This window comes from Panthera pardus, unplaced genomic scaffold (genome assembly GCF_024362965.1).
Source record: "Panthera pardus isolate Hobbes unplaced genomic scaffold, ASM2436296v1 HiC_scaffold_3, whole genome shotgun sequence".
NCBI lineage: Eukaryota > Metazoa > Chordata > Mammalia > Carnivora > Felidae > Panthera > Panthera pardus.
In genome coordinates this window covers 53,639,795-53,651,982 of record NW_026526876.1, presented here as the reverse complement: position 1 = coordinate 53,651,982, position 12,188 = coordinate 53,639,795, and the positions used below count along the sequence as shown (strand labels likewise).

The 12,188-nt window shown below is 51.6% G+C and overlaps 1 protein-coding gene across 7 annotated transcripts in view; it reads right to left on the bottom strand.

Moving 5' to 3' along the window:
* Positions 1 to 12,188, bottom strand: part of TRPV1 (transient receptor potential cation channel subfamily V member 1) — a 37,216-nt gene that overhangs the window by 22,047 nt on the left and 2,981 nt on the right. For 6 of the 7 annotated variants that reach the window (XM_019429528.2, XM_019429529.2, XM_019429527.2 and 3 more), the window contains 4 exons: positions 5,855 to 5,931; positions 1,676 to 2,080; positions 705 to 871; positions 475 to 627 (listed from right to left, as the gene is read on the bottom strand). In XM_019429528.2, coding sequence (XP_019285073.1) covers positions 475 to 627; positions 705 to 871; positions 1,676 to 1,962 — 607 coding nt within the window. In that variant the 5' untranslated portion in view covers positions 1,963 to 2,080; positions 5,855 to 5,931. The remainder of the gene's footprint in view (positions 1 to 474; positions 628 to 704; positions 872 to 1,675; positions 2,081 to 5,854; positions 5,932 to 12,188) is intronic. The other variant, XM_019429523.2, reaches the window with a different exon arrangement.

The following is a 12,188-nucleotide window of genomic DNA, read 5'->3' as shown; positions in this document are numbered from 1 at the left end:
TGCTGTTGGCTTTGTACTCACAGTCCTGTGGGGGTGCTTAGATAGGTGCAGGGGGAAGACCTGGGCAGAAAATGCCAGATGACTCCCCCATACAAGAGGGGAGCAGGCCAGAATGCCCAAAGGGGGCCTAGAGAGTCCCTGAGGCAGAAGTAGAGACCCCCAGGGAACACCAGACCATGACGACCATGACCTGGAATAGTCAAAACTGCCCAAGGTCAAGGAACAGTAGCAGGGAGAGTAGCCATGGCTTCTGGAAGCAAAGAACACCGAGTCCACAGAGGGGAGGATGGGACCCTCAGCACCAGGAAAAAACAAGTCCAGCAGGTGGGGGAGGCAAGGACCCCCCAGGACCAGGAGATGCCAACGCAGTGGCTGGTGCAGGGAGTACGAAGCTCAGAGGCTTGCCCAGGCATGCCACCTGGCTCCAGCTGTGCTTGTGCACAGAGTCATGCCAAACCCCGTCCCCCTCCTCACCCTTGTAGTAGCTGTCTGTGTAACTGGCGTTGACAAACTCCTTCAGGCTGTCCGTCTGCCGGGCAATCTCCAGGAGCAGGGGAATGGTATCATTCTGCCCATCGTGCAGGTTGAGCATGGCTTTCAGCAGACAGGTCTTCCCGGTCTCTGGGTCTGCAAGACAAAGTGAGGGTCAGAGCAGCGCATGACAGCTGGGGCCCGACCCAGGAGCCCGGCCCTGCAGGGGCCACCTTTGAACTCGCTGTCCATGAGGTGCTTCTGGCTCTTCTGCAGGAAGAGCAGCAGACTCTGCAGCTCCTCACAGTTATTCTGAGCGACAGCTTCAAAGATCTTCCTGCGATCATACAGCTTGAGGTTCTTCTCAGACCCAGCAGGAGCAGAGTTCTGGGAAGACTGCCTGCAGGCCAGAAAACACCTTCATCTCCTGCTCTGACTTCCCTTCAGCCCTGGGGCCTCCAGAGCTTGTCAGGGAGTATGACTAAATCCCAGGGCAAACCAAAAGGTGAAAAAACATGATATAAAACCCATCCCTCAGTCTAGATGACCGTCCAGGAAACTGATGTAACAGGGAACGATGGGGTGCATGTGTCCACACTCTGTCCCCTCCCTGCCTGTAGGCACCATCTAGAAAGTCTTTGCTGCCACCGCTTCCCCCAACACCCAAGCCACTCACTTCTCTGCCTACTCAGGAGCTGGGGCTCTGGGGGCAGTAGCCCGGAGGGGGCTGAAGGCGGGGAGTTGCAGCAGTTTGGACGGTTCCTGTTAAGTGAAAAAGTGTCTTCACACTGGCCTGGAGGTCAGCCGGCCCATGTACCTCCCTCACCTGCCTTGGAGGAAGTGAGAGGGCCCTTGGGCTTGTCACTGGAACTGTTCTGCGCTCTCTAAAAAGCATCCTGGCCCTGAGGTTTTCAACTTAAGAGTCTAAGTGTTTGGGGCTGGTGAGCATTTGAGGCCTGGAAACCTAGAGATCAGCCTGCAGCTAAGATCAGCAGACAGGCCAGCATCCATGACCATGTGTCCTGAGGCTCCTAGGAGTGCAGATGCTGGACCAGACAATTTGTGAAGCCTCCCCAGTTCCCTGGCTCTATGACCTTCAGCCCATAAGCTAGAGGAACACATGGTATCTCCATAGCTGGGGCCTCAGCTGGCAGAGCCAGTGGGCTCCTGGTGGGGAGGGGCTCAGGCTCCAGATGCAGCTTACCTGTCACAGGTGGGGCCATCCTCATGCTTCTGGATGATGACAACAGGGCTGACGGTGATGGCTGGGCAGGAGGCTAGCTGGCCTTCCTCGTAAGAGCAGTCCATAGGAGAAGCTTCCTCCGAGTCGCATTTCCCAAAAAGCCGACTGCGGCTCTTGGCCGTGGGGAAGATGTGGGGTTTGGCTGGAGCTGGCCTGGAGTTAGGGTCTCCATCCAGGGGGTCTGAGCAGGAGTCTTCTTGGGGTGGCTCCTCAGACTCCCCTGAGTCTGAGCTCCCCCATTTCTTCATCCTTGTCAGATCCGTTGTGGCCTGAGAGGCAGCCTGCAGGCAGCCACCAAGATCAGGTGTGTGCCCAGCTTGAGGACTCCACAACTCTAGCCCCCATCTGCCCTCCTTGCAAAAGCCCCTGTGAAGCAGGACACCCCAGAGATCCAACAGCTGCTGGCCCTAGCCCCCCAGAACTAAAGCTTCTAGGGGTGCTATACCTCCTACCTCAGAGGCCCCAGGGGTGAGCAGGCCTAGCAACCCCATGGGCATTGGGCTCAAGGGTGGATGTGTCCCCCAGCTTGAAGCCATAAGCTCTGAAAGACTTGAATGGATTGCTCTCCTCTCTGGGCCTCAGTTGCCTCATCTGTAAAGTGGGATCATAACTACTGCTCTGCCTCCCTCCAAGATCAGAATAAAGGAAACAATGGGAGTGGCTGTCAATGGCTGGGCATTCAGGGAGGGACTCGGGTGATGAGAATGGCTCAGCCTCAAAGAGCAGAACAGGCTGTGTCTCTGTGAACAGGGTGAGCGGCAGAGACTGACACGCTCACACTCCATGCTGCACAGGCCTTCTTGTGCCACGTGTCCCCGTCACCAGCCACGTGCTTGCCTGCTTTTGCTCTTCGACCTGGCAGCTGCAACTATTGAGTTGGTGGGGACTTTTTGCACTTTTTTGTCATTTTTGTGAAATTTCAAGCATCCCTGAATTTTTAAACTTTAAGAGATTAGAGGCTGGTGCAGGCCTTCCAGGCCTGAACATGTGGTGTTCAGCTGGCACTAGCACTAGCACATATGGCCGTGAACTTGTTTTGATAGTGTCTTCCACCCCCTTCCTAACCTTCTGTCCCACTCCTCCCTCCATCCAGCAGGGCATCCCCACTCCCTGGTACCCAGGGCTGTCCCACATCTCAGAGGCCTTTGCCTCTGCAGTGTTTCCACTTGGGGGGCATTTTCCTTCTCCTCTTCATGCCCAAATCCTATCACTTTTCAGAGGCCACCTCCCTTTGGGGTCCAACACTAATGCTGCCTCCTCCACACCCCCAGGCTCTGCACTGGCTGTGCTCCCTTCCAGTCCAGAGTGGCCCAGTTGGTTGTCCATCATCCTTCGTGGCCCTGTTAGCACCATCCATTTTGCAGTCTAGCAATTTCTATCTGGCACTGCCTTATCTCCCCCACATCCTATGACCTCTTCCTGAGCAGGGCACTTGCCTGATCCCCCTCTCTATGAAATAAAGCTGTGGTCACTGTCGGGGACATGAAAGAGATCAGATATAGACCCTTCTTGTTCCAATTTCCAAAGAAAGTTAGTGAGATTCATGTTCCAGCAGTGGTTGGATTCCAAAAAATAGCCAGTCAAGAAATGGGAAGCTGCTCACAACCTGCATTTTCAAGTGCAAGTTCAGGCAGTGAACACTCAGAGCACACAGCTGGGCCTCGGCAATAAATCAGCTATTATCTGATGCCCAGGTCCTTGGGGAAAAAATAAATGAGGCAGCCTCACCACTCTGCACCCTGCGAAGAAGACAGACAGCTGACTGCCGGCCCATTTTCCATCCTGCCTGCTGTTCCTCTCAGGGGGGCTTGACTCTCAGGGGGGCTCGAGTCTTTCTCTGGGTTATCCCTCAGATGGAAACCCTGTAGCAGGAAGTGTTCCTGGCCACAGGGAATCCTCCTTCCAACCACTCACCCATTTGTTCATCCCATCACTCAACAGCCATCTACTGAATCCTACTGGGTACCCAGGCCTGTGCTGGGGGCACAGAGAGGACTCGGCCCCATCTGAGACAGAAACCAGGTGCTGGCTGGGGCAGGGGTATCACAGGAGGGGCCAGGGTCCTGAAGAAGGCCTCATGGAGAAGGTGACAGAGGATCTGGGCCTAGAAAGAGATGAGGGTTGATCTGGGGCCAGGGGAGAGGATGGGGATCCCAAAGTAGCTGGTGAAGAGGAAGCCAGTGGGCCTGGAGGACAGGCAGCAGGGCAGAACCAGATGGCTATTGTCCTTGAACATCAAGGAACAGGATTTGGACTTTATTGTGTGGATGGTAGGAAGCCATGAGAAGCTTCAGAAGCATAAACACCAACACTCATCTGCGCTTTCGGAAGAGAACGTCTTATTATGTTCATACTATGTGGAGCCTGCTACCATTAAAAGGCACAGGAGGCTAGTAAGAACAAAAGTAACTAACGTGCTTGAGCACGTACTGTGCGAGGGTGGGTACCATTCTAACACTTCACATGTGCTCACTTCATTCTCACATCTCCAAGAAGTAAATATTTGACAGATGAGGAAACTCAGGCACAGTGGTTGCTGGAGGCCACAGTTAGGACGAGGTGGAACCTGGATTTGATACCCGGAAGCCTGACTGCAGAGTATCTCTAGCACTCCACCACAGGGGTCTTCTCAGCCATTAAACTCAGCCCCGGACTTCACACCAGGGTGAGGAACTGATCAGCCCAAAGTCCCCTAGCCCTGGGGCCAGGCAGGCAGGGACAACCCCCTTCTGCTCAGAAGCCCCAACCTGTAACACCTTCCTGCTCAAACAAGCATCCCAGGAAGCTCAAAGGCCAAAATGAAGTACAAGTAGGAACCAGGCCATCTGCCAGGGCCTGACTCTCGCAGGGCATCTCCCCTTGGTAGGACTAGCCACAAAACCAAGAATAAACCTGATGCCTGACTCACAGTTCTTAATATCCCAACCAGAGCACCCATTAGCAGGGGCCCCCACAAATCATTCCACAGTGTCACCTTTTGCCTCTCCCTCTGACTGGTCCAAATCTAACCAAACCCAATAAACATGAAGCAGCCCACACAGTACCATCATTCGGTCAGTCAACAAACCCCAAATCTGCACTGCATGCCTCACACTTGATTCCCTACTGGAAACTAAGCTTCTTCCAGAGCAGAGGGCAGGACAGGGACTGAGAGGCCATTTGCTCTGGGCTGCAGGGTGGACAGGGACAAGATAGTCTGCCACTGCCAGGCCCGGGTGTGTCTAGCACATGAGCCCCGTGGCAAGGTACCTATCACAGTTGAATGCCCTACGATGATGGGGGAAATTTCCAACTATGACTTGGGGTGTCTGATGGAGATGGCGGTTCTGGTTTAGGCAAGATTCACAAACCCACCAATGGAGACTAAAGGACTGTCCTGAAAAAAATGACCCTGCTCAGCAAAACTTGGTTTGGCCTCTGGATCTTTCTCAACTCCAGAGCCAGGAAGGAAACTTCCCACCACCTGGGCGAAGCCCCCTTTTTCTCCCTAATCTGGGATGTGACACATCCCGGGGCGCAGCTCTCCTGCCCCCTCTCTGCTCAAAGCATCTGTCTGCCTCCAGCTTCCCTACAGGCTCTTGGGAACTGGTCCAGGATCCACCCCTGATCATTCCTAAAGAGAAATTCCTACCTGAGCATTTCCTAAAGAGGGACGGAGATCCGGGGGCTACCCAGCCTATGGATGAAGAGCCACAGGAACCCTATCTAAAACAGAGAGCGAGTGGAGCCTGGGTGAGAACCCAGGACTCCTGCCACCCCACCCAGCACCCCTTCAGCCTGGAAGGAGCTATGTGGCGAAACCTCCGGCCACAAACCACTGGCCTCTTTGCTCCAGGAGAAGGGTCCAGGATGACCCTGATGCAACTCATACACAATGACAATAGCAACCTCCACAGTCACTTGCCAAGTGTTTACGATTAACCAGGCTAAGTGCACCACCGCTATAGTTTCACTTCAGCGTCACCATGACCTTTGAGGCAGCCACTGTTATTATCCCCAGTTTTCAGATGGGGTAACTAAGGTGCTGAGAGGCTAGTTGAACTGCTCATAGTCACGCAAGCGGACAGAGGCAGGGCTCAGTTTTTGACAGCTCCCTGTGCTAGCATTGGCACCGGCCAGCAAACAACAGAAAGGACTCACCAGTTAGGTGCAGCACACCCCGGACACAGCAGGTGCCGGCGAGCTCCAAGGCTTTGTTACTTGAAGGGAGAGCTGGACTGGTGTGGGGAGAAGAGTTGCCTCTGTGAGGGTCCGTGGCCCCTCCCTGGGCCGCGGTCACTCAGCACTGGCAGGGATGGGCTGTGGGTACACTCTGGCACTCAAGGAAAATGTTTCCAGCAATGGCAGCAGCTGCTGTTGCCGTGGTTCTGATTCCCAGAGGATCCCAGAGCTTTTCCCATCATTTTTTCCCTTTTTCAGAAACCACTTAGCTGCTGCCCCTCCTCCCACCATGCCAGGGCTGCAGTGCACTTAGCCACACACAGCCCAGAGCCAGCCAGAGCTGTGACCTCAGCTCTCAAGAAAAAGGAGGCCACTGCTCAGGCCTCTCAAACCCACCACTCTTACAGATAGGGTGGTCTGGGGAAAAAAACTCAACAACCAGAGAAGTAAAACCCAGCATCATGAAACTGCTCCAGTTTGAAAATGTGGAAGGAATGTAAAGGGTCACATCACCCATCACACAGTCCTGGCCTGACATTCAGGGACCTGGTTTTGAATGACAGCTTTGCCAACTCTGTGCAACCTTGGACGAATGCCTGCCTCTCTTGGGCCTCTCATTCTCTGTGGAGCCTCATGTAGGATTGAGGTGGAGGCTTCTGGGTCTGCCAGGTCCCAGCCTTACTCAACTGGGATTCCTCATGGAACCACAAAACACAGAAAATTATTTCCGTGTCTATTTTCTTATTTCTCCTAGTATGATTGTAAAAGCATAGGAGGAAAGTCAATACTGTAAGGCATAATTCCCTCCTGGAACATGGCTGAGAAAGGCTGCAAAGTCCTTCTGAGTGTGTATACAGTCTGCAACCTGAAATGCCCTGCAGAACCCATCCTGGCAGCAGCTGCCCGTAGGAACCCTACAGGACTCCAAAAAGCCGGGAGCCCTACATGGCCTGAAATGAGCAGCTATGTGCCAGAAAAGTCCCATCGTAGCCCTCCTTGGAGTAGCTCACAAGGTTGACCCCTGAGTCAAGACACTGAAGTGCAGACACTTCGTGGACTCTGCACGACATTTTACAGTTTACAGAGAAGCTGCACAAACCCACTCTCCCATGCCACACAACAACCCTGGGCATACTCATTTTACATATGAGAAATCTGTGCTGGGTGCCTGGGTGGCTCAGTTGGCTAAATGTCTGACTTTGGCTCAGGTCATGATCTCACAGTTCGTGGGTTCGAGCCCCACGTTGGACTCTGTGCTGACAGCTCAGAGCCCGGAGCCTGCTTCGGATTGTGTCTTCCTCTCTCTCTCTGCCCCTCTCCCATTCGCACTCTGTCTCTTTCTCTCAAAAAGAAACATTTTTTATTTTTCTTTAAAAAAATTTTTTTTAATATTTATTCATATTTGAGAGACAGAGAGAGACAGAGCACAAGCTGGGGGTGGGGGCAGAGAGAGAAGGAGACACAGAACCTGAAGCAGGCTCCGAGCTGTCAGCACGGGGCCCGATGCAGGACTCGAACCCATGAACCACGAGATCGTGACCTGAGCTGAAGTCAGATGTTTAACCGACTGAGCCACCCAGGCGCCCCCAAAATAAATAAACATGAAAGAAAAAAAGAAAGAAAGAAAGAAAGAAAGAAAGAAAGAAAGAAAGAAAGAAAGAAAGAAAGAAAGAAAGAAAGAAAGAAAGAAAGAAAGAAAAAAAGAAATCTGTGCAATTAGATGACTGCCCAGGTGAAGCTTCTGGCCTGGGCACACAGGAGCCACCATTTCAGCATGCCATACCATGTCCCTTGCTTGGACACTTTTTTATATGTGTGCCATTTTAGCTTCAATTAAAATGAACCTTGGGGGGTGCCTGGGTGGCTCAGTCGGTTAAGCGGCCGACTTTGGCTCAGGTCATGATCTCACGGTCCATGAGTTCGAGCCCTGCATCGGGCTCTGTGCTGACAGCTCAGAGCCTGGAGCCTGCTTCAGATTCTGTGTCTCCCTCTCTCTCTGACCCTCCCCCGTTCATGCTCTGTCTCTGTCTCAAAAATAAAAATAAATGTTAAAAAAAAAATTTTAAATGAACCTTGGAATTCATCCTTTTTTGAGAAATTTTGGTAAAATACCTATAACATGAAAAAATACCATTTCAACCACTTTTCAGTGTACAATTCAGGAGCATTAAGTACATTTATAATGTCACCACCATCCATCTCCGGAACTGTTTTCATCTTGTGAAACTGAAACCCTATACCTATTAAACACTAATTCCCCATTCTTCCCTTCCCCCAGCCTCTGGCAACCAGTCTACATTCTGTCTCTATGAATTTGATTATTCTAAGACCATCATGGAAGTGAATTTGTGCAGTATTTATCTTTTTATGACTGGCTTGTTTCACTTAGCATAATGTCCTCAAGATTCATCCATCTTGTAGCATACTACAGAATTTCCTCCCTTTATAAGGTTGTACGATATTCCATTGTATGTGTAGACCATGTTTTGTTTAGCCCTTCATCGGTCAATGGACACTTGGGTTGCTTCCAACTTTTGCCTGTGGAATATCGCTCTGAACATGGGTGTACAAATATCTCTTTGAGTCACAGCTTTCGATTCTTTTGGGCATATACCCAGAAGTGGGATTGCTGGACCATGGAATTCATTCTTAATCATGCATAACCATCTGTTACACATATTTTAAAAACTCACCAGCAGTGACCCTTCAACCTACAAGTTCTCTAGGGTCACTGTTCCTTCTAACCATGTGTGTGGGCCAGAGGTGCTGCAGAGAACACCTCTGTGTGGAGACCAACATGCTGATGCTGTGTTAGGGACAGCCTCTGGCTCACACACTGGCTGGGCCTGGTCCGGATCTCAGCCACAGCAGCCCTGGGGCATGGGTGGGAGACATCTGAGAAAGGCACTGAGAGAACTGGCCAGCCCAGAGCAACGTCCAAGAAAGGGGAGGGTTATACTTCTCTACCAGAGGTGTCCCCTTAGCTTCCAAGGTGATTTCTGCCTCCAGTGAGGACAACACATGTCACTAAATGTGTCCCCTTTGTAACATAGCCATTGGGCACTGACAACATCTCCCAGAGTCTACGTGGCACCATGCACGCTGCGAGGGCTACAGGGAAATCCTGGCCCTTCTCCTCCTTCCCTGACAACTTTTCCTCAATATAGGAAAAGGACCCTTATCTCCTCCTACCCCTTTCTGAGACCCCCCACTCCTCCAAGGACCCATCTGACATGCCCAAGCCAGGGACTCCCTCATCCAGGGATCCAGCCCCATCCTTTCCCCTGAGCTCTCCTGGTAACTCCAGGTAAAGACCACAAACCCCTTCCCATCAGCATGTCCCAAGATGAACCCCTCTGCCCTCCACACTCCCTCCCCTCAACATTACTGCCTATCAGACAGCAACATTTTAAAAAATTTGTTTTACATTTATTTATTTTTGATAGAGAGAGACAGCATACAAGTGGGGGAGGGGAAGAGAGAGAAGGAAACACAGAATCCGAAGCAGGCTCCAGGCTCCGAGCTGTCAGCACAGAGCCCGTCGTGGGGCTTGTACTCACAAACCGCGAGATCATGACCTGAGCTGAAGTTGGACGCTTAACCGACTGAGCCACCCAGGCGCCCCTAAGGCACCAACTTTCTTATGTCAAAGTCTGACATACTTTGTCATCTCCAGCCTCTCCTTCTCTGTTCTGTCCAGGCTACGTTTCTGTGGCTCATATGGATCCTCTGCGGCTGGCAGCTACTTCCTCTCACCTGAGGCACCAGAAGTGCCCAGCACCCTGACTCATGACCTCCCAATCCCCAGACCTAGAATATCCTCCTGACTGCGCCCCCTTACAGAATAAGGCCCTACCCCTTGGCTTGGTACCCTGAGCCGACAACCCCAGTCTCCACTCCCACTGTGGCCCAGCCCCTCCTGTTACCTGGACACATCTCCTCCCAAGCCATACTAACTGTGCTTGCCTCCACCCCCTTCCCCTGTCCTCTTTCTGCCCAACGTGTTTGCACTATGCATCCGCTTAACCTGTCTTTTAAGGACCAGGTGGCAGGTGGGACCTTTGGATGCTTAGGCTCTATCATTCAACTCCCACCTCTTCCAAAAAGCCTCTCCACCAAGGGCCCAGCCAAAGTGCTCACCTCTAAACCCTACAGAAATCTAGACCCGCACCTTCCTGCAGCAACCAGTGCATGTGATCACAAAGACAACGATAATAGCAGTGGATGCTTATTAAGACCATGCAGTGTGCCAGGTTCTGGGATAAGCACTTTATGCATTAGCTCATCAGGCTCTCACAAAGTTTCATGAGGAGAGTCTGATTTTGTCCCCCATTTTATGGATGAGGAAATGAAGTATAGACAGGCTATGTTACCTGCCCAAGGACAGTGACAACCATACTAGTCTTGTCTGAAGCTTCCTAAAGCTTGTATTGAGCTTTAACTGCTCTGAGGTTTGTGTCTTATTTGGCAGATTTTCATGGCTCCAGAGTGACAGGGCTCTTGCACCCTCAATTCTCCTTCTCTAAGCCTACCTAGCTCCACAACTTGCCCAAAGGAGCACAACATATACATTTATTGGCATGGTTTTATCTGAGCCAAACCTGCGCTGAGTGGTTCTACTAAGACTCAAGAAATGGCAGCAGACACAAGACCTTAGGGTTGAGCACTGCTGCCATCAGCCTGGTTTTCTGGGTGGTATTTTGCCAACAAGGTGTTCTTGAATCTATGTAATGATGTATCCATTAAAACTCTTTGTAAGTAGATCACGTTTCAGTGATGAATTCTGGGAGGGGGCACGTACCCCAAGCTCAGGTCTGATGGGAACAAGAGGCAGTGCAGCAAAGTGCTAGGGGCCACACCAGCACGTGGGTGGGCCAAGTGGGCTGGGCCCCAGGTCATCAATGGCTGCAGTTCTTTAGCATCACCACCAGGGGGGGCACATTGACTTAAACTCAGCCCTTGACCCTGGCAATGTGATCCTCATTTATTTTCTTCATCCATCTGGGTCCCTCATGGATTTGAAGCCAAACTTTCTGGTACAGCTAGAAACCAGCAAACTGTCGTGTGCTAATAAAAGCCTGATTACCCAAATCAGGAACCGTCAGCCCCTCATTTCTGGGAGGACCCAAGTAGGAATAAGCAGAGCTAGTTCCGGCCCCAGAGAAGGTGGTTAAAGCACCATCGCGAGTACCTGTAACCCACCCAAGGACAGTGCCAACTCTACCGGTCTTATCTTGGGATTGCTAAATCTTGTGTGGATTTTTAACTTCCTGACTTTTGTGTCTTGCTTCCCAGATTTTAAACGGCTTCAGGGATCCGGATACAAATGGCAAACAGCAGACTTAGAAGAAAACTACTTTCCTTTCTGCATTTGGTCTGTGCATTAGTGTCACCAGGTACCCACCTGAGTCAGTTCCCATGGAGGGCAGGGCTCTGTGAGAGGGGACAGCGCACTCCAGAAGTGGATGGAGCTGGCCATCTAAGCTGGGGAGGGATGAGGCATCCACTCAGCACCCGACAGCTGAGCCCCGCTCTGCAGAGCTGGGACCCAGGGTGGGTACTGGCAACAAGACAGAGAAGAGATTGGAGGGTCAGGAGCATGGGCAGAGAATAGAGGCAGGAGAGGAGACCCAGACGGGCCCAGCAGACACCCCGCTCCATAAATTTGGGCTGATAGCTGAAGCTCTGGGTCCTTATCCCCAAAATGGGTGAAAGCACCTGCCCTGCCTGCTTTATGAGGCTTTTCTGGGGATTAATAAGAATACTGGATGTGAATGAATGGTCTCTGTGAGCTGGTAAAGCTCTAGGCAAGCATGAGGGGTTACTGTGCTCATCATTTCAGAAGAGAACCGCATCTGCTGATTGTTGAGCTATCTCCGGCCATTAGCTCGAGGTTGTGACTAATTGTTTTTTAATGAAAAAAAAACAAGATTTGCTTAATGTTTCATGAGTCACACAGTGAACATCTCTAAACCCAGAATCTCTCAATTTCAAAGATGGGCTATCTGTCCATCTAATCGTGGCTGAGAGGTCAGGTGCAAACCACCCTCTTCCTTGAAGCCCCACCAAGCACTAGCAAACCACAGCAAGTGAGTAGGATGAATAAGATGGGTCTCTGACCTCGAGAAGGCCAGGACACATGAGGAAAAACTGCTAGGCTCTCTCTGACGCTTTACTGGGTGGGGCATGCTGTAACAGGCACAAGCCAGGAGCCAACAGGCCATGCCAACAGCAAACACTGAGTTGGGTCCCAGATGCCAGCTGCAATTATAATCCAGTCACAGATATGCTTCCAGGGAGACTGTGCAGCAGG